Here is a 26,000-nt window from a genome sequence, read left to right as displayed (position 1 = left end):
TTCACCTGAAAATAGGGCTTTTTTTGTCCTTTTTTGGAACATGGCAGTTCAAATCACCATCCAGTTTCTTTGTAAAACAAGCTTGGACATTCTGCCTTCAAGAGTGTGAAATGAACTAACTGAAACTAGATTAGCCTAATGAATCAAAAAGGATGACCGTGTCAATGACAGACAGGATAACAATCATTTGACAGGGAAAAGATTACACGGGTGGAGTAGGGGAATAATGGTTTCTTTAAGTGGGTGAGTGACATTTTCACATGCCAACACCATATATGTCATTTCTCTAAAAGGAGAGCAAGGGAAAGAGGGTGAATGTCAATCAATCTCACTACTAAATAGTCTCAGGTAGACAGACCAGAATTGATATAATGGTGCAGCTTTTTTAATAATGGAAACAGGTGGGAAATAAATAGTCTATTTTAAAGACATAACTTAAGAGAAATAAGCAGGATATAAAGTTGTGTGCACAGATATCTAGTTTAGTGGTGCAGAAAAACCTGGAAAACTTCAAAGTGACTAGTTCTTCCTCAAAAATGCTTATTTCATCCAATTCCTAACCCTAACCAAACCCATTCCTTTGTTGTTCTTAGGCTAACTCGAAATTTGTGGTTTGTTATGGAGTGGTGGTGGTGTAGTGGGCTAAAGCACATATATGTTAATCAGAAGGTCGCTGGTTTGATCCCCACAGCCACCATCATTGTGTCCTTGAGCAAGGCACTTACCTCCAAGTTGCTCCGGGGGGGATTGTCCCTGTAATAAGTGCACTGTGAGTCGCTTTGGATAAAAGCGTCTGCCAAATGCATAAATGGAAATGTAAATGTTCTACGGTATCTTAGTCGGAGGGACCCAGGTTCAAGTCCCATGGAAGACACATGGTTCAATAAAGTTGAGATAACAAATGATTTAATAGTTGATTTAGGTTTCAGCAGATCAAAATATTGAGAACAACCTTGGTACAGTGGTTAAGATCCCTCTACCCCTAACAGGGAGATTAAGGGTGTGTTCACACTTGTAGTTCGGTTCTCTTGGTCCAGACCAAAAAAGAAAATGCTACATTTAGTCCTGGTTCGCTTAACGTTCACACTGGCATTTTTAACACCGAACCTAACGAAAAAGTCACGGCCTGATTGGACAGCTTTTATGACGTATATTTTTTGACGGAACTTGCCGGAACTTGCTGGCTGCTGGGCGAAATGCGCTTCGTTTTATTTATACATGTATATATGGTGGTATTTCTACCTGCTGAGACCAAATGAAGAGTTATAAAAATATGTAAAGGAGTCAAAAAAGCGCCAGGAATTCCTCCGTTGCTCACACAAACGAAGATATGCTGCAAGGACGGCTGACGGGCGGTTCCGACGCCTGTCCCGAACTGTAATGGGCAACATAGCTCTTATGATGAGAATAACCAGATATGCTTGAGGTCAGTATTAGGTCAATTACTTCCTGATTTTGGTCCGTTTAGACGTCTTTGGTCCATGTTGCGTTCATATATCAATCGAACCGCACCAGAGTTCGGTTGGAAGCAGAACGAGACTTTTCAGGTGGTCTCGGTTCGCTTGTTTGGTGCGCACCAAGGTTCGGGTGGCAGCGTTCACACTTGTTCACATGAACCGAACCAAACCTGCCAAGTGCGAACACACCCTAAGGTTCAAGTCCCATAGGGGACGACTCAAGAGCGATAGATAGTCTTGGTGGAGTGATAAGGCGCTCTGGAGTGCTTGCCAGATCGAGAAAGTGCTATCCAGCTTTGTGTGCTGTATGCATCAGACTGAGGCTGAAACTATTACAAACTAGATGTAGGGATTCAAAGGATGGGATATTTGTTGACAAATGTGAGGGGAATCTGCTACTATGGAGGACAAAGGTTTCAGTGATTGGTGAAACCTGTCTTATTGTCTCCTTCCTCATCCTGATCTTCCTCCTCATCATCATACAAGACCTGCAGCCTCTCATCTAACTTACTACATATCCCAGCATATCCCTGGGCTTCCCACAGATCATGCTCTTCCCGATTGGTCTCATTACCTAAACTGCTGAGCTTGTTTGTAGAAAGTCGAGGAGGTGGAGGTCGGGGAGGTACGTTGGTGGAAGATCGAGCCGGGCTCTCCGTCCTTGAGCAATGCTTTATAGTGCCCTGGTTGGTGTCAGGATCACCAGTCGGGCATCGATATGGTCCGGGGCTGGACTTTGGCTGGAAAAAACAGAACAGTATTAGCCGCACGCTACCATTTTTTTTTTTATCAGATTATCAAAAATGCATGTTAAAAAAAACTGTTAAATCTGTTCACTGATTTACCACTATCCATTAAAATAAAAAATAAAAATGGAGGCTACAGTGAGGCTTTGAATTTTCTGTGATAGGGTCTGGAGATATATTTTTTTAAAAACACTGTAGAGTAAAAAAAGTACAACTCATGTTTGGATACCCACCTTGGGAGGAAGTGGTGGAGGGAACTTAGGCCTCATGGTGGAATTTTTCGTGCTGAGACAAACCAGATATCCAATTAAATGAGTCACAAAGTTAATCATTGACACTAATTATGCAATGCTAACAAACATCATTTGAGGGCATTAACAGGATGTTAATGGACCTCTGTGGTTGGTTTCATCTGATGTTGATTCAGGAACAGTACCGGCCAGAGTACAATAGACGACACACAACAGGCAGCATGCAATCAAAGGAACCACATGGGTGTTGAAGGATGGGGTTAAATACGGAGGTAAGCTACTGTAGGCAGCATCACCAAGAGAGGGATCTACAGTATGAGTGGCACGGTAAGAGTTTACTTCAGCAGTGCAAAATGCATTTGAACCCAGTGGCAGCTGATCAACCACAGCATTCTAGAATGTCTAGATGTGGTATTGGTAAATAAAGAGAAACGGAGATGGCACGTCCAGTAAGTGAAAAAAACAGATGAAAGATTCAAATGACACTAAAGTAGTCACGATATACTGGCAACATTTTCATGAGAATAATCCAATTACCACATTTCTTCGGACATAGTGCCATGGTGTTTTTATAATAATAAATGTAGACTTCATGGTATACGAGTATGTAATCATTAAGTACCATTTCAAAGTTATTTGTATTAAATGGCTCTCTGGAATACCTGGTCCTGATAAATGCTCAATCACAATTGTTTCAAGCAACTGGTGTTGTACATACAGTAGTTGTGCTAGTTTTATCTCTCGTATATCGCCATGTTTCTTTCTTCTTGCATAAAAAAATAATTTACACTCAAATCAATATTTATGTCCCTTTATTTATGTACCCTAACAAGTTGCCAGTGCATCATGGCCATGAAATGTTCTAATCTAGAGCAGCTGAGAGAGACTAGCTATAAAACCAGAGGAACTTACTGTTGCATTTCATCATCATGACCATGATCATCATCTTCACCCTCATCATCATCCTCCAAATGAGCCTCATGCCCCCTATTGAGGACGCAGAATGTATCGGCACTCATTCATTCATTTAAGATGATCAATTTAAAGCAACACTTTGTTTGAGTGCCCATTGGAGAAATTAAAGGCTTATACACTATATGGCAAAAGTATGTAAACATCTAAACTCGACAACAACAGGAGCATGCTAAACATTTACTTTAAAGATGGACACTAAAAACCAACTGTTACATATGAATAACAGGACGGTCCCAAAGCCCAATCTGGACATGCCTCTGGCTATTTAAGCAAACTTCAATTAGAAGGACTAACTGCTCAATTTCCCCATGAGGAATGGAAAACTAATACTGTGGCAAAAATAACACAGATCTTCAACACAGCCTTGCCAAGCAAATCAGCCTGTGGTACCACTCGGACAAGCACAAAGGGGCAAGGTTAGGTCACATCAAATATTGATCAGATGAAAAACCAGCTATGCAAAGAGAGAGAGAGAGAGAGTGTGTGTGTGAGAGAGAGAAAGAGAGAGGGGGAGAGTGTGAGAGAGAGAGTGTGGGAGAGTGTAAGAGAGAGTGTGTGAGAGAGAAAGAGAGTGTGTGTGAGAGATAGAGAGTGTGTGTGTGTGTGTGTGTGTGTGTGTGAGAGAGGGGGAGAGAGTGAGAGAGAGTGTGTGAGAGAGAGAGAAAGAGAGTGTGTGTGAGAGATAGAGAGAGTGTGTGTGTGTGTGAGAGAGAGAGAGAGAGTGTGTGAGAGAGAGAGAGAGAGAGTGTGAGAGAGTGTGTGCGTGTGTGTGAGAGAGAGAAAGAGAGTGTGTGTGAGAGAGAGAGAGTGTGAGAGAGTGTGTGTGTGTGTGAGAGAGAGAGAGTGTGTGTGTGTGTGTGAGAGAGAGAAAGAGTGAGTGTGTGAGAGAGAGAGAGAGAGAGTGTGAGAGTGTGTGTGTGTGTGAGAGAAAGAGAGAGTGTGTGTGAGAGAGAGAGAGAGTGTGAGAGAGTGTGTGTGTGTGAGAGAGAGAAAGAGAGAGTGTGTGTGAGAGAGAGAGAGAGTGTGAGAGAGTGTGTGTGTGTGTGTGAGAGAGAAAGAGAGTGTGTGTGTGTGTGTGTGTGTGAGAGAGAGAGTGTGAGAGATAGAGAGTGTGTGTGTGTGAGAGAAAGAGAGAGAGGGAGAAAGAGAGACAGTGTGAGAGATAGAGAGAGTGTGAGAGAGAGAGAGAGAGTGTGCATGTGTGTGTGTGAGAGAGAAAGAGAGTGTAAGAGAAAGAGTGTGTGTGTGTGTGAGAGAGAGAGAGAGAGAGAGAGAGAGAGAGAGAGCGCATTAAAAGCAACATCACCATACCTCTGGTGTAACTCTTCTTCAACAGATTTCAAGAGACTCCTGTAATGAGATCATTTAGAAAATAAGAGACTGTACGCATTTGGAGATTCAGTTGTTTCAGTTCAGACTGTGTGTGGAATCACATGTTCCGCAATCAAGGGATCCATTAGCCTTCATTGATTACAGGCTAAACAAAGAAGCGTTTACAGCTAATTCATCTCTGATGACCGTGGGAAACAGTCCAGCTTTCCGTTGTTACATTTTCCGAGAACGTCTGTTCCCTACAGTCTCTGTTCAGAAGTCGTTTATTTACTCTGCTCCTAAATGATTGAACAGTAAGGTTTCTTGGACTTCAAATAAAAGTACATCAGTAGAAATGAAAGTGCTTGAAAGGCAGAAGTAGAATAGTGTTGAAGTTTGAATAAAAGTTTCGATTTCAGGATTTTGATCTGTGTAAATGAAATGAGAAATCAGACCAGTTTGCCGTTGTCATGACACAGAACGACAGAGCATGATCTAAAAAAATAATAATAATTGGACCTAAATCAATAGATTTACAGTATATTGTATATGCATGTGGCACTTCTCATTAAATCACTGAAATAAATGATATTTATTTCTAGCCCAAGCCACCCCAAAACTGAATTAGTGATGTAAGCCAGACATCTTTAACCTTGTGCGACCCCGTGTCCATTTTTGGACGTTGCATTTTGGATTTGCTATACGAGAAATGAATTTAAACCGACTGAATACCGTGCACAATACTCTAGACTGTCATTTAAGAGTTAAACTTCTGCCACACCAAATCACGTGACACAACATCATTTGGTTTCATTGAAGCGCTTCTACGGACGCAGCGGCAACAAAAGTGCCTCTGGTAAGAAGGTATACGTTAAGTACAACTCATGACCATAGGTGAGGGTAGGAACAAAAATTGACCGGTAGATTGAGAGCTTTGCCTTCCGGCTCAGCTCTCTTTTCGTGACAACGGTGCGATAGAGCGAGTGCAATACCACCCCCGCTGCCCCGATTCTCCGACCAACTCGTCATGACCGAAAGAACCAGGTCGCGAGTACAAGCGGCCGAAATGGGCTTCCTCAGAAGGGTGGCGGCTTCTCCCTTAGAGATAGGGTGAGGAGCTCAGTCATCCGTGAGGAGCTCGGAGTAGAGCCGCTGCTCCTTTGTGTCGAAAGGAGCCAGTTGAGGTGGTTTGGGCATCTGGTAAGGATGCCCCCTGGCCGCCTCCCTAGGGAGGTTTTTCAGGCACGTCCAGCTGGGAGGAGGCCTCAGGGAAGACCCAGGACTAGGTGGAGAGATTACATCTCCACACTGGCCTGGGAACGCCTCGGGGTCGCCCAGTCAGAGCTGGTTAATGTGGCTCGGGATAGGGAAGTTTGGGGCCCCCTGCTGGAGCAGCTGCCCCGGCGACCCGACTTCGGATAAGCGGTTGAAGATGGATGGATGGATGGATGGAAGTACAACTCTTCAAACTTTGACTTTTTGTCGTATCTTCAAATACATTTTAGTTTTATATTAGAGCTGTCAGAATGAACGTGTTAACGCATGCAATTTATTTAAAAAGTTTAACAAGTTTGGTTATTTTTGGGTGGGGAACCAATTCCTAAAGATCTAGGAACATTCTATTTAGGTTTTAATTTTTTGCAACCATACCCTAACATTCCCAGAACGTTGCAGGGATGTTTTTGTGTATCAACCTAATACAAACCTGCACAGAACATACCCTTAAGGTTATATATTTAGGTTTTATTTTTATAACCATAAACTAACCTTCCCAGAACGTTGCAGGAAGGTTTTATATGACAACCTAACAGGCTTCACGATTGCTGTAACAAGTGGATAGCCACAGTCTGCCGGCAGATTAATATTGTGGAGGATGAGAGTTTAAGAGATTTAATGCCCATTTCAATGAATATGCAACGTATGTGTGGACTAGTACTTTCAATTAGTCAAACTTTCACTTGAATTGGTGCCATTTTAGAGCATTTCTATCTTTATATTGTAGAAGGCTTTGATTGGAAAAGGTTAATAAATCATCATATTGCTACATATTTTTATTTTATTTTCCTAAAATGGAAATAAATGCATTTTGACAAGAAAATAATTATATTTACAGTCAAATTTCAGCATTTTAAATAATCACAGATTAATCGCAATTAACTAAAAAAATGGTACGCAATTAATCACGACTAAAAATGTAATTCAACCTATTTAGAATTAAACTTTGTAATGTTGTAATACACCTGGGAGATGGTTGGTTTGGTTCATGGCTTACAAATCTTTAATGAAATCCTTATGGGAAAAAATGAATGCAGAAAATACTTCCGGAACAAAGATGGCTAAAAAAAGTGGACGTGCACAGTTACGCTCTATATCGGTCTCAATGTGGTGTAAAGTTCCAGAAATCCCTCCATTTTGTTCCTAAGAGGAAGATAACGATAAGAGGCTGATAATTGCAGCCCTGCATGCAGCTGTCTGATTGAGAGCGGATGAGAACTCGTATATGAATAGTGAGGCTGAGGGGGTGTCTTTCGAAAGTGCTCAGGGCCCATCTGTTGACACGAGCTGAGAGCAACACTTCTGAGCACAAGCGCAGACGCTCACACAAACACTGCCTCTCCATCTGCCTTACTCCACCTTCTGTTCACTATATGGCACACACAGTCAACATGGGACAGGGTGTGTGTAATATAAAAGAATGACATTCTTATAGAGTTCACACAAGCTACCTGACACACAAGGTGTCACACTAGCGAGAAATACACGTCAGGTGAAAGATAAAGGGTTGTACACACAATGCATATGACTTTACCTCTGAATGAACTCTCTATGAATACACTAAAACTCACATACTATTCAAACCTTGTCAAACACAATTCAATGCATCAAGTTGACGCATGATGGTGTAACATTCCTTTAAAGAAAACAATTCTATGCTGTCAACTACACCAGAGGCTGTTCTAGCAAGATCTCATTAAATCTATGAAGGGATTCTGTAAAATGTTGCGGGAGCTTAAGAGCTTATTAATCAAAAACTCAATGTCAAAGTCTTGCCAATGTAATTTTTCTCCACAAGGTACAACATATACTTTATCACTCTTAAAAATGTAACCAGTGAACAATTAGTGGTAGTTGGGAACGTAAATATGAATAGAACAGAGAACAGGTTTCTCGAGATTCATTCTTTATAACTTGACAATGCATCGCAGGGTTAGACCACATGACCTGAACAAAACATGCATTTTTATAAAAATCTCAGATATATATATTTTTTTACATTTCAGCTTTTAATGAAACATTTTTTACTGTCTCTGGACGGTTACACCGCATGACAAATGCAACCATGAAGTAAAAGGTATTAAAGTACTTTACTTGCACCTTGAGTACATTTTTTACTGTACAAATATTAGTTACATATATTGTGAATTTTCTAGTCAAATATTTAATGACTTGTCATGTGGTGCAACCATCAATTAAAAGGTATTAAAGTACTTTTCTTGCACCTTGAGTAAAACATTTTTCAAGGTAAATATATTACAAAACTACCATTTTGTTCATGTTGACAAAAACATAATACAGAAAGACCCCTTTAGATCCTCATGAATGTGTGAAATGTAAAAAAAACATCTGAGATTATGAAAACGCAGATTTTGTTCAGATCATGTGGTGCAACCCTGCGAAAACATTTTTATATTCTTGACTAGAAAATGTATAATATTTTGGACTAGTATTTTTACAGTGAAAAATGTTTTCAAGGTGCAAGGAAAGTACTTTAATACCTTTTACTTCATGGTTGCACCACATGACATTTTTAAAGTAACAGTGTGACCGTCCAGAGACCGTAAAAAAATTTAAATAAAAAAAAACTTAATTAAAAGCTTATTTCTTTAAAAAAAGAAATCTTTTTTTTATTATTGTTCTTTGAAAAAGTAAGCAGTGAAACAATTGTGGTTTCAAATGTGATTAAGATATAAAAGTCATGTGGTGTAACTGACATGTAGGTTGCCATTTAGTTTTTAGTTAAAACAGAGAAGACCCCTTAAGACCCTCATGAATGTGTGAAACATTAAAAATATCTGAAATTTATGAAAATGCATTTTTTTGTTTTGGTCATGTGGTGCAACCCTGTGAAAACAACTTGATATTTGTGAGTCATTCATATATTTTTGTAATTAATTTACCTTGAAACATTTTTTATTCTTGAATATTTTTTTTCAAGGTAAATATATTACAAAAATATATGAATTTGAGTCACAAATATCAAGTTGTTTTCACAGGGTTATACCACATGACCAAAACAAAAAATATATATATATTTTCATACATTTCAGATATTTTTTACATTTCACACATTCATGAGGATCTAAAGGGGTCTTTTCTGAATTATGTTTTTTGTCAACATGAACAAAATGGCTACCTTTATGTCAGTTAGACCACGTATATTAATCATATTCTAACGAACCCACAATTGTTTCAATGCTTATTTTTTTTTTTCAAAGAAATATTAATAAAATATCATCTGCTCTACTCATGGCAAAAAAAAAAAAAAGATTTTATTTTAGGATTTAATTAAACTTTTTTTGTCCCTGTCTCACGGCGGTTACACCACATGACATTGCTTTTCATTTAAGTGCCTGACATTTTTTTTTAAATGTCTAAATATTTAATGACTTGTCATGTGGTGCAACCATCAAGTAAAAGGTATTGAAGTACTTTACTTGCCCCTTGATTTTTTTTTTTCAAGGTAAAAAATATTATGAATTTTCAAGTCAAGAACATCAACATGTTTTCTCAGGGTTGCACCACATGACCTGAACAAAATATGCATTTTCATAAAAATCTCATTTTTTTTTTTTTTTTTTTAAATTTCACACATTCATATGGGTCTAAAGGTTACACCACACACATATTTTTTTACTTTAAGCACCAGAAAAAATATCAACATAAGAACTCAGAAATATATATATATTTTTAAGTAATTGTTAAAGACCCCAGAAACAAACAAATAGATGAAGTGATCGGGATGAGATGCAATGACAGCGAAACTTACTTATTTCCTCCCAGGATGGAGCCTTTAGGTGATTCCGGTCCATAATCCATCTGAAGCTCCTGCAACAGAAAGAGAGGTAGTCACATACAGTACACATACTGAACACCCTCATCTCAGCCTTCATAACACGTGGAACACAGGAGTAACTACATTCATGCATGTGTAAAAAGACGCATGAAAACTGAATATGATAAAGTGAATGTAATAAAAAGCTCTGGAGATGTTGAACTATACAGCCTTTGATTGAAGTTATTTGTGTGCTAGTCATCCACTCATGAAGTTTGCAATTACTTTGCACTATCAAGGTCTATTAGTGAGTGTAAATGATGGAAAATGTCAAAACAATGATGAGATAAGCATTCTAATCTTCTACAGTAGTGTATGTTAGCTCAATATCAGCAAGCAAGCAAGCAAGCACATAACCCTAAACTTCTCCATTGCTTCCTTACCGGGTTTTTCATAAGATGTTTTAATCCCCCCCCAAAATAACAAAAGTTCTCTATGTCATGAAAATTATCATCACTGTATATATACACTGTACAGGGGTGGACAGGGAAGAGAAATCAACCCGGGATTTTACATAGAAACTGGCCCAAAAGGTGTTGGGCGGGGGTTGCTGTCCTTTTCTGCCACTTCGGCATATCGCGGCGCCGTTTTGTGGCTTGTTCTGCATAACGCGGTGGCTCATTTCAGCTTATAGTGGCCCGTTTCGATGGCCAGTCCGCCCCTGATCGGCCCCAAAGTGCGTCGGCCAACTGGGAAAATGCCCGGTATGCCAGATTACCAGTCCAGCCCTGCTGTACATGTTGTCTCCAGGAGATTTGCTACAAAATCTAAGGATTATAATTCAAAGTGCTCTTAATTAGAGCTGTGTGGGTGGACCGGGCCATCTCTCCTCCCACTCACCAATATGATCATTCAAGCAGGCAATGACTTGGAATAACTCATGAATAGGATTTTAAAAAATGTATCATCATTAAATGCAATATGAGGAATATTAAAGGACAATCTGTGGCATGCTGTTACTTGACCATTACTGTGCAACACACATTCACAGTAAATACACATATAATGGATGCTTAACAGGCAACAAAACATGAATAAACATTTAAAATGAGCAACTTTGACCAGTATAACCATTACATGCATGAGGAATTACATTGGGAACAAACAACCAGAAGTTCCTCTGTGATTTTGTGACAAAAATGTTCCACCCTCTCTCTGATTATTAGGATGAAATGGGTTGTCTTATGCTGCTGTGCCTACATTACTATGTCATTTTAAAAATGAGTAATTTTGCTGCACTGCTTACACACCAGCTGCGGGTTTGCTGCCAAGTCCACAACATTATTTAACTGCCCATCCTTCAAGCCTTTGTGCAAAGCCTGCGCTACATTGTGACAGATTTACAAAACAAACTGTCCTGAAATGAGACGTTCAAACCGTTAACATCAGATATGAAACAATCAGGGACATTATTCAAAAATAAACAGCTGCTTGTTTCCAATGTGGGAATTCTTCAACCAGTGATGCAACTAACTTAACTACATGTTTCAAAAGCATCACAGTATTTCAGCTTTTATTCATAATAGTGAAGCGTTCCAGTAACAAGCTACATTTTCACAAAATGCTACATTTCTTACATTGTACTGCCAACGCAACAATGGAGCCGACGGAGTGATCAAACATACTCCTAAACTGTCCTCTCTCTCACATGTAGCGCTGGGACAACCAAATCATTTCAGTGAATCGGTCCTTTCTCACCTTTTAGCAATTTAGCACAAAGTCCTTCACAAAGCTATATAAAAACACTCAGTATTTAGAGTTGGAAACGCTGATTCATTTTAGTGAGTCGGTTAATGTAGATGAACTACTTCACATAAATGATCCACTTGAGTTTCTTTAACCCTTAAATGCATTATGTTTCACCAAACATTAGCTAATACATACAAGTACCTCGGGTCTTCAGCAACCCGGCATGTATATCTATCACAAATGGATCTACAAAATGCCCAGCTAGTGTCAAATTTTCAATTTAGCAATGTCAAATGAAAAACAAGTCAATCACTAAAACTTGGGATGTCCCGATCCAGTACCTGGCGTTTTTAGAAGGATCGGGTATGGGTCCGACCCAAATCCGATACTGTGTGTTAGTCGTGTTCGTTACTGTCAAGCTCAAAAAATTACATGAAAGAACTGTTAAAACGGCATTAAAGTAGTTCATATGACTCGTGCATTTTATTCAAAGCCACTTGAAGACGTGCGATTGCTCTGTGAATCACAATAGGCTGTGTTCAATAAATAAACATATAAAATGCATGTGCAGCTGCAACGCGCTAGTGAATGGCGCTTCTCTGTTTACACACACCCGTGGCTATTTTTAGCCTTCACGCGTGCACAATATTTGAGCACAAACGAACAACATGTAGATGCTCAATAGTTCGGTTGAGATATATTAGTATATATTACTATTATAATATATTACTATTATTATTATTATCATTTGTTTACAAATGATAGTTAGAGGTTTGTGTTTCTTTACATATTAATGAGTACTCCCAATTAGTTCCACACAATAATGTAAAGATATTCTAAACTTATTATGCAAAAAACAACACTGGTATCGGATCGGGATCGGCCGATACTGAGATTTCCGATATCGGAATCGGATCGTAAGTGGAAAACTTGGTATCGGGACATCCCTAACTAAAACATCAGCACCACCTTGAGTAAGAAATAGCATGTATAATATGTATGCATACACTGATTTTGGCTCCTAATGGTGCGTTCACATACAACGCGAAGAAAATGTTCACCACTCATTGCTCGCGTGAAGGACAGGAGGAGGGGCTTCTATGATTTGGTTCATAGTAAAGTACAAGCAATAGCTAGAATCAATTAGACCCGCATATTTTCACGTGCAACTTCCTCGCTCACTTTCCTCCAAGCGATGTCTTTTTTTCGTCCGGTCTCTGTACATGTATGACGTTGTGACGTTTTCGCTCTAGTTGACATTTTTAGAATCATACGCGAATGAAGCGATTTTGTGGGTTCAAGTCGCGCCATTCGATTCATTTGCGTAGCCCGGTGCAAATTCACGTCTATTCGCATCTTTGCGTCGACTTTGTATGCAACGCTCGCTTCGCGATGTATGTGAACGCACCATAACACTCACTTGGTTTACTCATTTTAAATGATGACTTGCACTATTAAATTAAGTTAAATTAGCTATTAAGTTATGTATTACTTGCACATAAATAACTAATATTGTCATTATATTCATGTTTAGTCAGAGGGGAACTGGCCCCCACAGTGAGCCTATTTTCCCCCAAGGTTATTTTACTCCTTCAACCAACATCTTCAGTCGCCTTCAGCGTGCTCACTGGGGGTCTAAATATAAATATCATTATTTTCTGTTATTTATTTTAAGGCACAATTCACAACCATGTTATTAAACCGCACTATTATGACTCAAAGGCATTAATATATTACTACTTTTTCAGTTGAAGATGCTATGAAATGATGTGTTGTTAAAAGTGCAATACAAAAAAAGAAAATGCCGACTGAATTCACCATCTTTGTGCAGAAAAACAACATATATATATATATATATAATATGAATATAATACTCATTTGTCTCATCTAGGGCTGCAAATATGATTATTTTTATAATCAACTACTCAAATGATTATTCGGCGATTATTCGACTATTATTGCAGCGATTAATCATTAGCTCTAAACCGATTATTTAGCTTGTGCCTCGACTTAAAAGATTGTATTAAACGTGCTTCCTAACAACAAAGAGGATTAAAAATCTTCTTTTAAAAATACCTCTAAATGACATTCACTGAATTCCAAAGAAAAAAAAAACTACTTTTTAAATTAAGTTTAATTTAGTAAAAATTCACTGCCAAAAAAAAAAAAAGCCTATTGTAATCAAGATTTTTTTTTGTCTTGTTTTGCACATATTCTCTAAAAGCAAGTCTAAATATCTTATTTGTTGCTCTCAGGTAAATGTATCTTGTTTTTAAGTAGGCTGTTTTTAGATATTTAATTATTAAATATTGTATTCAACATTCTCCAATACATTTTTTTTCTTCTGTAGTATAGCTCCTAATGTAAAATTACGTTGTTTAAAATGAGTTTAGATATCATTTTTTGGAAAACCAGCCAAAAAAGACCAAAAACTTTGTTGCCGTGTATAATGGGCTAGGACTACACTCACACCTTTATGTTCACATCGATCCATCTTTAACTCACAAAAACAAACTCTACCTTCTTAATAGAGCTGCGTATCACCCATTTACTTCACAATAAGATACACAAGTGACACATAGGCTACAGTATATTATGATTCAATACGTCGCAATCCATCACATTATTAATCTAGCTACAGCAAACACGGACGAGGGACGGGCGTCCCCGTGACAGAGGGTGCTTCAGTCGGGTGCAGTTTCATTCTCTCCCCTTCACGCGACTCATAGACACGGCGCTGACCGCACAGAGAAATGCCATTTTTGGAGTTTGTTTATGATGCACTTCCTTATTATCTGAACGTTACTAAAGGATGCATTAAAGATATATTGTCTTTTTAGATGCTCTGACATGCAGGTTTTGCTTAAGTGGAATGCTGCTTTATTTCACGATGACAGCGCTTCTGTATTTCCTTATTTTGCATTTTTCCATTATAATTTCGTTATATTTTGTGATCTACATCACCTGAAGCTGTTTGGAAAGTTTAGAGTGCATCTGGACATGTGTTGTCTTCCTCTCCTCAGTCAGACGCGAGCTGCCGTGCTCCTCTCTCGCGTCATCATTACAGTTTAACATGATCTCGTGTTACGTTAAATGAGATCAAACGGCGACATTTTTGTCGACAATTATTTATTGTCGATAACGCAGACTAATTGTTTAAGCCCCGGTCTTGTCATAAACAAAGAAATGGATATCCTGTGATGGTAAAATTAATTAGATATGAAACAATAATGAAAAATATTTTTATTTAAAAAAATTAATAAAAAATAAAAAAAACAACATAGCCATTTTTTTTCTCTCAAATTTTTTGCTTTTTTGTTTAGTTACGCTATTCAGAAGAGAAAGGATGAAAAACATTAAAGAGGTGTAAGCATAACTAAAAAATTTTGTTAATGATTAGGTAATGAGGTGGAATGAGGTCCCGAGTCACTAAAGACCGAGATATGCATTCAAGAGTTAAAGGTACTATATTTTAAGTTAAATATTCCAATTATGCTAAAAATAATAGGGTTTATTTATGTTACTGTTTCAGATATATGACGTCAAAAATCCCAGGATTTCAAAACAAGACGTTTTTGTTTAAGTCTTGATGTCCTGGGGAGAAGTTTTGAGTTTTCATAGTACACTGAACTCTCATTTCAAAAGACCAAGTGAGCTGCATGCATTAGAAGGGATGTTCTGGCAGAAGGTTTACAGTAATAATTGGGTTACTGTTGATTAAACCTCAAACACTGTTCTTTTGTCCTTTGTCTATACCTCTCTCTCCCACTTTTCTCTCTCTCTCTCTCTCTCTCTCTGGAATAAAGCTCTCAACCATGCAAAACCTCATGGATTTTCCACTGCAGATTAACAAACCAAATTTCCTTTATGCAGCACACCGTCATATCCTTATTCGCTGGCTGCCGTTCTGCTGATGAGAGGCTTTTCTGTAAGAGTGATTGAGACAGCAAGGGAAAGAGAGGAAGAGTAAAAGCTAACAGAACATCCCAGACTATTCGCTTCACTGCTCCTGTCAGCTCCTCCTATCATCTCCGTCCCTTTTCCTCTCCATCGGGTCCCTTCACGTCCCTTCCGTTTTTTCATACACAGTCAACGATACCAATTCCAAAGTGATTCACGGTGCCACTTCCGTGTGTGGGTGTTACACCAGATGAATGAGGTGCCACTCAGGATAAAAGGGAAAAATATATTTTTGCACAGGCGTAACCATATGACTCTTTAAAACTTGGCAGTGTGTATGAGTCCTGCATGCAACTTGCACCAACATGATTTCTCCTCTCTTTGCCCAATAAATCCCTGTCAGTCTCTACTGTGACCGTCTAAAGCCTAGTGTACACTGCAGGACTCAAGCTCATCTCCTTTGATGTTTTGAATCGCCGACTGGTCCGCGACGAGAAGTCTCGGATCTCACGACGAACGGTCTTGTTGTGTGCGCAATCCCCCAGATGCCACGACAGTTTTCAAACGGCATGATCTCTAGACGTCTGTTTTCATGTTTGTTGACATGCTATAAAGAATTAGCTGCACAAGTTTGTGCAAATTTCGTTATCTTAATTTTAAGAAGCATTTTGGGTGATCAGTTTGAAAGGGTATGATGCTAAAGGAAGCTGTAACGGACGGATTTTGCTGGTTACACTGGCGGATTTAAAGGGAGGTAACCATACGATCGGAAAAAGTAAAAAAGCGAATGCATCAACATATACAGCCGTGGCCAAAAGTATTGGCAGTGACATACATTTTGTTTTTCGCAAATGTTTCTGCTTCAGTTGTTGTGGTGTTGATTCACATTGTTTCTAGATTATTGTGCAGAGTGATCAGATGCATTTGAAATAATTGCAAAAAGCTTTATTGGCCAAAACCCAAATTGCACAGTTTTTTGGCCCTGGTACAAAATGACCAGCTAACATCATTTCAGTAATCATATCAGCAGCACCTGGGAAAGTGTGAACGAGTACTAGTCAGGTGAAATCACTCTATCATTCTGATTGGATTATAAGAGCAGACTGATCGCTATTAAAGGAGGGAAGAAGTGCTTCCAATCATTGTGTTCTTGTTTGCAATGGTTACCCTCTAAAGAAAGACATGCAGCCATCGTCGCTTTGCCTCACATGCAAGAAAATTGCTGCAAAGAATATTGCACCTGAAAGAACCATTTACCGGATCATCAAAAACTTCAAGGAGAGAGGTTCAACTGCAGTGAAGAAGGCTTCAGTACAAGCGCCAGGACCGTCTCCTCCTGAGGAGTCAGCTACCGAATCGTCACCACCAGTGCAGAATTTGCTCAATATTGGCCGCAGGTTGGTGCGAGTGCATCTGCACGCACAGTGAGGCAAAGACTTTTGGACATGGCCTGGTGTCAAGAAGGGCAGCAAAGAAGCCACTTCTCTCCAAGAAAAACATCAAGGACAGACTGAAATTCTGCCGGAAGTACAAGGATTGGACAGCAGAAGACTGGTGCAAAGTTATTTTCTCTGATGAAGCCCCCTTCCGACTGTTTGGGACATCTGGAAAATCGATAGTACGGAGAAGAAAAGGTGAACGCTAGCATGAGTCCTGTGTCGTGCCAACAGTGAAGCATCCTGAGACCATCCATGTGTGGGGTTGCTTTTCATCACAGGGAGTGGGCTCTCTCACAATCCTGCACAAATACACTGCCATGAATAAAGAATGGTATCAAAACGTCCTGCAAGAGCAACTTTTCCCAACGATCCAGGAGCTATTTGGTGATGATCCGTGCATCTTCCAGCATGATTGAGCACCATGTCACAAGGCAAGAGTGATAATGAAGTGGCTCGGAGATCATTACATTTAAATTTTGGATCCGTGACCAGGCAACTCCCCGGATCTTAATCCCATAGAGAACCTGTGGTCAATCCTCAAAAGGCGAGTGGACAAACAGAAGCACTCCGAGCACTAATAAGGCAAGAATGGATCGCCATCAGTCAGGATTTGTCCCAGAAGCTGATGTCCAGCATGCCAGAGCGAATTGCAAAGGTTATGAAGAACAAGGGTCAACACTGTAAATATTGGCTCTTTGCATATATTGAATGTTTTTGCCAATAAAACCTTTAAAACTTGTGAAACGCTTATCATTGTTTTCCAGTATACCATAGAAACATGTGAAAAAATTATCTACAGATACTGAAGCAGCAAACTTTGCAAAACACATTAAAAAAAAAACACTGCAATTCGTGTAGGGTACGCTTGGCTTAACAGGCCGTCGTCAGTGTAAGATGCCATATTTAATTTTATGCAAAATAAAACAAGGCTGTGGGTTTGTAACTATAAACAAGAAATTGTTACAGTAAATATTGAGATTATAAATATAATATAGGTTACATTTATTTAATATTCAATATATATATTCATACTATAACTTGTTTCATGCCAAGACAAACAGACGAATAAGGGGCTGTTCACACACAACGTATTGTTAAGTGCATCTGCTGTTTTTGTGCACTATACAACCCACAGTTGGCTCTATAATTATTTGAACATTTTATCCCCCAAAAATAAAGTCAGCGAATCATTAGTTTGATGTTGAAAGGGACAAGCGGACTGGTGAGGTCTCATTTGCAGATTTAGCTGATGCAGTTTGTAACGCAAAGCATTGCCAGCTGAGACAATGTTTCCTCCCTCACTCACACAGACCTGCACTTTTGTTTAACCGTCCCTGTGGGACACACAGGCACTCCGGGCTCGCTTAATTTCCCTCCCTCTCTCTCTCTCTTTTCTTGTTTTTTCCCACTCTTTCCCCCTCTCTGCCCCACTCAACATCCATTCTGACGGTCTAACCCGAATCTTGCTCTCCTTCACTCTCGCTGGCTTTCAAGATGTGTCTGAATGTGACAGGTCCTAAAAATAAAGCCCCTCAGAGGCCCTGACTACATAAAATGCTTTGCCTTGCAATTTCAAAGTGCTTTTGATTTTTTGGAAAAGTGCAGCAATGTATCGACTTTGAGGGATGTTTCTTTAAATGAAGCTAGAGTCGGAAATATCTTTAAACACAAAGATTTGGCTGGACAAACAAAGCTAAAGACATTGATTGTTACTCTGTTCCAAAACCTTGTGAGCAGCATACTAAGGCAGTATATTAAGGCAGATGCTGCCTTTGAAAACACACATTTTTACATTTTACAAATTCATGTGTTGTACTTCCCACAATATCCACCAGGTGGCGCATGAAAGACTTGAAGAGCTCACGCCCCTCTGTCTAGTTAGTGACAGGTCGCCTGCTGCGTCTTTTGCGTGTGCATCATACAGTATCTCATGCGCATTTTCATTTATTACCTTGTTAGAAAGGTATTCGAAAATATTAAATATAAAGGCTACAAGGGGGCCTGGGTGGCTCAGCGAGTATTGATGCTGACTATCACACCTGGAATCGCGAGTTCGAATCCAGGGTGTGCTGAGTGACTCCAGCCAGGTCTCCTAAGCAACCAAATTGGCTCGGATGCTAGGGAGGGTAGTGTCACATGGGGTAACCTCCTCGTGGTTGTGATTAGTGGTTCTCGCTCTCAATAGGGCGTGTGGTACCTTGTGCGTGGATCGCGGAGAGTAGCATGAGTCTCCACATGCTGTGAGTCTCCGCGGTGTCATGCACAGAGAGTCACATGATAAGATGCGCGGATTGACGGTCTCAGAAGTGGAGGCAACTGAGACTTGTCCTCCGCCACCCGGATTGAGGTGAGTAACAACACCACCACGAGAACCTACTAAGTAGTGGGAATTGGGCATTCCAAATTGGGCAGAAATAAGAGGATAATTATAAATATATTAAGGCTACAATTGGCTCTGATAAGAAACGCTGCACTGCCCCAAGTTGTTCCCAATGGCAGGCTAGCGCCTTGCATGGCAGCTCTGCCGTCATTGGTGTATGAGTGTGCGTGTGAATGGGTGATTTGGACACAGTGTAAAGCGCTTTGGTAACCTCTGAGGTTAGAAAAAGCGCTTTATAAGTGCAAATCAAGTGCTATGTGATGCACATATTTATGCATCAATATAATCAGAATATGCATACCAAATAAAATTGCTTTTAGTAACTGAATCATTAGTGATTTATCGGTATGTGCGCAGTATAAACACACAATAAAAATGGCATGTCCGCATTTGACGTGCTTTGCTGCTGCCTGCTGCATTATGGTTGTGAGAGAGATTCACAGACACAAGCCAATCAAAATGAAACATGCAACACTTTCATACATTTATACACTCATAGTCAGTGATATGAAGTCAACAATAGTTTATTCCCATTGCTGATCAATATCGCTCGCTGTGCATGTTTTGAAACTGGCCAAGGTGGTCCCATGTGAGAAATGAACTCATTGACTAAACCATTAGCAATCGGCGTTGGTTCAGACAATGAAACACGACAGCCCTCTACTGATCATGTCTATCCTGTACCACCTAATGTCGCGTCAAACCGCGTGATGTCACAGGGATCCGTTTCCCATTGACGCGGATTCTCAAACGTCGCATTTGTAAGCGTGCGCTCAACGTGAAGCCTGTTCCATAAGATGCCACGCAGAAGGCAATCGTGAGAAAGGTAAAACATTTGACTAAATAGTTCAATCTAATGAAGAATGTCCTATTTTAACTATTAATACTGTACACCATTTATATTTATGCTTATTAGGACAAATTCCAGAAAGGTGTCTCGCTTTGCGCTCATCAGGCTAATTGTTAGCTTACCAACAAGCTAATTGCAAACTACTGGAATCAATTCCAGTAGTCTCTAGTGCCTGACCCCTCAATTCCTGAGGAGTTGCTGGCTATAAAAAAAGTGTTCCTAATCACTCAGAAGGCAACGTCCACACTAGAACGGCATTCTCTAGTTTAGAAAACGATGCCGTTAGGACACTACGTTTTTAAACGAAAATGGCTTACTGTGGATGTGGCCTTAGAAGGCAGCTATCTATGTAGGCAGTTGACAGTGAGGCAGCTCACTAGGTTTTGGAACTGAGCCTTTATATACAGGTAAGCTGAAAATACACAGACGGCCATGATAGAAATATGAAAAGGCAAATTGGAAAGCGATGAAATGAAAAACAGAGATGGGTGGATGAGTGTACTGCACAAGTGTTGCAAAGCGGACAAGACGCTACAAAATGGACAAAAAATAGAGGGGACCTGAAGACAAAGAAAACAGAGATAAAATGGGTAAAAATACCAGATTAGATCTTGCAGTGTAGTATATTTCTTCGGCACAGTCCAAAAAATCGTCAGTGTCGGGCTGTTTAGTAGAAGGACCAAGAAACTTCAGTTAATCACACATGCGTATCGCCCATGAATGATGTGGTGGTGGGGGGTGCTGGGTAAAGCGGTGTTTGCAAAGACCACACCTACCTGTCTTCAACGCACTCTGACCTTTAAAGAGATGTATGTCCTATGGGTTAAAGGGTCAATCCACATTTGCTGAAACTGGGGTGGCCATTCCTGGTCTTATTGTGGTCAATTCATCAGTTTGTGTTATTCAAAAGAAGCAAATGTTTGTCTTTGACATCTTTCATCATAATTACAACCCCAATTCCAAAAATGTTGGGCACTATGAAAAATGCTACTAAAAACAAAAAGGAGTGACTTCACCCTTTGCTATATTGAAAGCACCACAACTACACATTATATGATGTTTTTTCAAATCAGATGATTGCAACATGTTCCGAAAAAGTTGGGAAATTGCAATTGCACGGGGTGTTCGTTGCCATATTGCGCGCTTCATAATGCGCCACACATTCTCAATTGGAGACAAGTCGGGACGGCAGACAGGCCAATCTAGCACCCATACTCTCTTCTTTTTCGGCCAGTATGTGGCTTTGAAGTCCTGCTGAAAATTCTGGGACATCCCTGGAATAATCGGTGCTGGACGGCAGTATATGTTGCTCCAAAATTTGTACATATCTGTCTGAACTCATGGTGTTCTCACAGATGTGCGAGTTACCCATGGAATGGGCACTGACACACCCCTGGCCCATACAGACACTGGCTTTTGAACCTGAAGCTGATAACAGCTTGGATGATGCTTTTCCTATTTGGCCCAGAGAACGGCTGTGTTTTCCAAAAACTATTTGAAATATGGACTCATCGGACCAAAAAAAAACACAGTTCCACTTTCCATCTGTGCTTCTGGACAGTGATGATGTACGGCTTCTCCTTTACACAGAAAAGTCTTAACTTGCGTCTGTGGATGCAGCGGCGAGTTGTGTTGACTAACAAAGGTTCACTAAAGTAATCCCAAACCCATGTTCATGATATCCATTACAGATGAATGATGTTTTTTAAGACAGTGATGTCTGAGGGATCAGAGATCACGTGCATTCAGAAGTGGTTTTCGTCTTGCCCTTTACGCACCGAGATTTGACCAGATTCCTTGAATCTTTTAACTATATTGTGCACTATATAGAGGGTGAAATGCCCAAAATCCTTCCAGTTTGTCTTTGGGGAACATGGTTCTCAAAGTGCTGGATTATTTGCTGTTGGCAAATTGACAAGACTTGAATGATCCTTGCTCTTGAAGGACTAGGCTGTTTTTGGAGTTATGTTATATACTATGACAAGATTCCCTCACCTGTTTAACATCGTCTTGTTATTCCAACTCTGCAAATTGTCATTAGTCTTAAATTTCCCGTTTCAACTTTTCTGGAGTGTGTTGCATTTATCGGATTTGAAATTACTGTACATTAAAAACAATGAAATTCACAAGTTAAAACATCATATAATGTGTAGTTGTGGTGCTTTCAACATAGCAAAGGGTGAAAACAATTTACAAGTCACTCTTTTTTGTTATTATTAGCATTTTTTATACTGTACCAACTTTTTTGGAATTGGGGTTATATATTATTTTATATTTTTTTAGATTTAATTCAAGCTCTATGTATCAATTTGATTAAACACCATTTGATCATAACATTTAATTAAAACTTTTAACATGGAATCCGGAAAACGCATAATGTGTATCCGTGAGTCTTTATGCAGTTCTTTCAATCAAGTCACTTTCTGTGTAATTTCATATCAAATCTGAGACTTTTTATTTGTTGATTATAGTATCGATTCAGTATCGATACTGAGGTACCAGGGCTGGTATCGTACCGAAGCCCATATTTTGGTATTGGAGCAACCCCAAAAGGTAGAAATGAGAAACTACAGCTCTGTTACAACTTGTGTATTATTTGAGCTGTAAAGTTGTTACAGTCGTTTAAGTGTTTTAGGATTTACAGCGTTACTTCGTCATGGCAACTAAATTGTCAAATTGGTTATAACTTTACACAGAAAAGGTTAGTTAGTGATTTTATCACTCTAAAATCATGTTAACATGCATATTGTTTACGTCTTGTTGCTATACGTATGAAACAGTGAGTATTTTAATGTATATGGATTAGCCCCATTGACTTCTATTATAAATGCCTCATTGTAACCCAGATTTATGAGTCGGAATAAACAATTCAATCACGTGTTTGCATTGCAATTACGTCACATTACAAAAGAAAAAGAGGTTGTGAATACAGTTTCATGTTGACTTTATAGTATTGCCCATAAGTGAATTATTGGCATCTCATTACTAAATATCCTCTTCCATACAAGTAGAGATAAAGATCTGGTCAGCTGTACACAGTTTGAATGTATAGTCTGAAATGAATTCATTATGATGTCATAAAGGCCCGCCAGTTGCAGCAATTATGGACTGCTTCTTTAGAAACAATGTGATGTGAATCCAACAGATAAAAATAAAATCAAACAAGCGAGGGGGATTCAGATTTGCTCAGTAGATGACATCATAAGCGTAAAGCAACAATGGGAATCATGTTAATTTGATGTCCTGCTGTTAAAAAAACGATCAGGTTTATGAATGCATGACAAAAACAGTAACAACATGAGAAGAGAAACACTGACGGCTCCAATGAGACAAAGATGAGTCAACGCTGGTTAAAGAAAGCCTTATTGATTAGATGCCCCGGAAAGCTGCATCTAACCTTTCAATTATCACAGTGGTGAGAGTGTGAGACAGACGTCTGACAGCTGTCAAACACGGTGCAAGAGAAAATGAGTGACTGTCAGGAGACAAGGGATTTAGGTGCACATAAGAAACAAAGTTATGTAACTCAAGAGGCAAAAGAGGGAAGATTGTTCAGAAGAGTCCAGTTATAACAAGTGTTGTGAATGGCAGGCAGGCAGTGTGGTTTCAGATTAGGCTTGAAGTGATTGGGTGGTTTAAAGTGTTTTCTCTGATTATGATGTAGCTACAGTGGCAAGAAAAAGTATGTGAACCCTTTGGAATTAGTTGGTTTTCTCCATTAATTGGTCATCTTCATTAAAGTCACAAATATAGACAAACACAATGTGCTTGAGCTGACAACACACAAACAATTATAATATTTAATGTCTTTATTGAACACATCCCATTTAACATTAACAGTGATGTGGAAAATGTAAGTGAACCCCTAGGCTAAAGACGACAAATAAAGCTAACTAGAGTCAGGAGTTGGCAAACCTGGGATCCAATTAATAAAACAAGATTGGAGGTGTGGGTTAAAGCTACTTTGACTTAAAAAAAAAAAGCAGTCAAATATATCTGCTGACGTGGACCATGCCTTGCAAAAAAAGAGATATTAGAAGATCTACGATCAAGAATTGTTACTTTTCATAAATCTTGAATGGGTTACACATTTATCTTGAAGAGCTTAGATACTCATCTGTCCACAGTTAGACAAATTGTCTATGAATAGAGACGCTTTAGTACTATAGGTATTCTCCCTAGAAGTGGCCGTCCAGCCAAGATGACTAAAAGGCACACCGCAGAATGCTCGATGAGGTAAAAATGAACCCTCGAGTGACAGATGAAGACTTGAAGGTATCATTGTAACTGGTTAACATCGCTGTTCATGACATTAAACAGGCATGGTGTCCTGAAGGAAGTCGCTGCTTTCCGACAGAAACATTGCTGCACTCCTGAAGTTTGCCAAAGACCACTTTGACACTCCACAACGCCACTGGGAAAATTTTTTGTGGACTGATGAAATAAAGGATGGATTGTTTGGGAAGAACACGCAGCACTATGTATGGCATAAAATGGGCAATGTATGACAACATGAAAACATCATCCCAACGGTGAAGCACGGTGAAGGGAACATCATGATTTGGGGCTGCTTTGCTGCTTCGGGACCTGGACCACTTGCCATCATTAAGGGAAAATGTATTATAATTTTATAAAGATATCCTACAGGACAATATTAATATCAGGGTGGCTGTGCACCAACTGAAGCTCAGTAGAAGTTGGGTGATGCAGCAGGACAATGACCCGAAACATCAAAGTAAATCCACTACAGAATGTCTTTAAAAAATTTAAATCCACCTGCTGGAGTGTCCCAGTCAGAGCCTGGACCTTAACCCAATAGAGATGCTGTGGAATGACCTCAAGAGAGCCGTTCACACCGGACATCCTAAGTATATGTCTGAGCTGAAGCAGTTCTGTAAGGAAGAATGTGGAATGGTGGTGGCGTAGTGGGCTAAAGCACATAACTGGTAATCAGAAGGTTGCTGGTTTGATCCCCACAGTCACCACCTTTGCGTCCTTGAGCAAGACACTTAACTCCAGGTTGCTCCGGGGGGATTGTCCCTGTAATAAGTGCACTGTAAGTCGCTTTGGATAAAAGCGTCTGCCAAATGCATAAATGTAAATGTAGAATGATCCAAAATTCCTTCTGAACGTTGCGCAGGTCTAATCAGCAGGTACCAGAAACGCTTGTTTGAGGTTATTGCTGCCAAAGGAGGATCGACCAGTCATTAAATCCAAGGGTTCACTTACTTTGTCCACAGCACTGTGAATGTTTAATGGGATGTTTTCAATAAAGTCATGAAAGATTATAACTGTTTGTGTGTTGTTAACTTTTGACCAATCGATAGGGTTCACATAATTTTTCTTGCTTAGCTACTGAATGAAGCATGAAGTGTGTTCTGATTGGATGACGTACTTGTGTGCATGGTATTTTTTCCATGGAGATTAAAGTCAAGATTTGAACCAAACAAGTGCAAAGACGATTTGCAAAATTACAATCTGGGAAAATCAGTGTTTTGTCTTTTACGAGGGATTGAACAACAACAGCATGAAGCACTGCGGATGACATAAGTGTAACAAAAATGATGCTACAATATAAAACTAGTCATTTAAAGTCATTGTTGTCATTGTAGTGACAGGACAATGGAATAAATCAATTTCTCAATGGAGATTTTTACTTGTGCAACTGGACTGTTGCGCTCCATTACATGAAGGTTCCAAGTGAACAGACGTTATATGAAAGTACTCACCGGCTCATGATGAGGTTTCGTCTCTGTTGTTAAAGGAGGATCAAACTTCACCAGACCGACTGAAAGGAAACAGACATTATTAAAACATCATTAAATGATTCATACGAGCAGTCTGCATTAAACTGATAATGTGCTTGCACGTCGGCTCAGTACAAGTCAC

The 26,000-nt window shown here is 39.5% G+C and overlaps 1 protein-coding gene across 6 annotated transcripts in view; it reads right to left on the bottom strand.

Annotated features, from left to right (window-relative positions):
- LOC127625801 (mitogen-activated protein kinase kinase kinase kinase 3-like) overlaps window positions 1-26,000 on the bottom strand; it is a 105,306-nt gene that overhangs the window by 15,422 nt on the left and 63,884 nt on the right. Inside the window, exons 14-20 of one of the 6 annotated variants that reach the window (XM_052101161.1) lie at window positions 25,841-25,899; window positions 20,712-20,774; window positions 9,788-9,846; window positions 4,741-4,779; window positions 3,367-3,441; window positions 2,437-2,488; window positions 2,032-2,197 (exon numbers count right to left, since the gene is read on the bottom strand). In XM_052101161.1, coding sequence (XP_051957121.1) covers window positions 2,032-2,197; window positions 2,437-2,488; window positions 3,367-3,441; window positions 4,741-4,779; window positions 9,788-9,846; window positions 20,712-20,774; window positions 25,841-25,899 — 513 coding nt within the window. The remainder of the gene's footprint in view (window positions 1-2,031; window positions 2,198-2,436; window positions 2,489-3,366; window positions 3,442-4,740; window positions 4,780-9,787; window positions 9,847-20,711; window positions 20,775-25,840; window positions 25,900-26,000) is intronic. The other 5 variants (XM_052101163.1, XM_052101162.1, XM_052101164.1 and 2 more) reach the window with 5 other exon arrangements.

The sequence above is a fragment of the Xyrauchen texanus genome, chromosome 32 (genome assembly GCF_025860055.1).
Source record: "Xyrauchen texanus isolate HMW12.3.18 chromosome 32, RBS_HiC_50CHRs, whole genome shotgun sequence".
In the NCBI taxonomy this organism is placed as follows: domain Eukaryota; kingdom Metazoa; phylum Chordata; class Actinopteri; order Cypriniformes; family Catostomidae; genus Xyrauchen; species Xyrauchen texanus.
The sequence above is the reverse complement of the archived record's forward strand: the minus strand, read 5'-3'. Positions and strand labels throughout refer to the sequence as shown.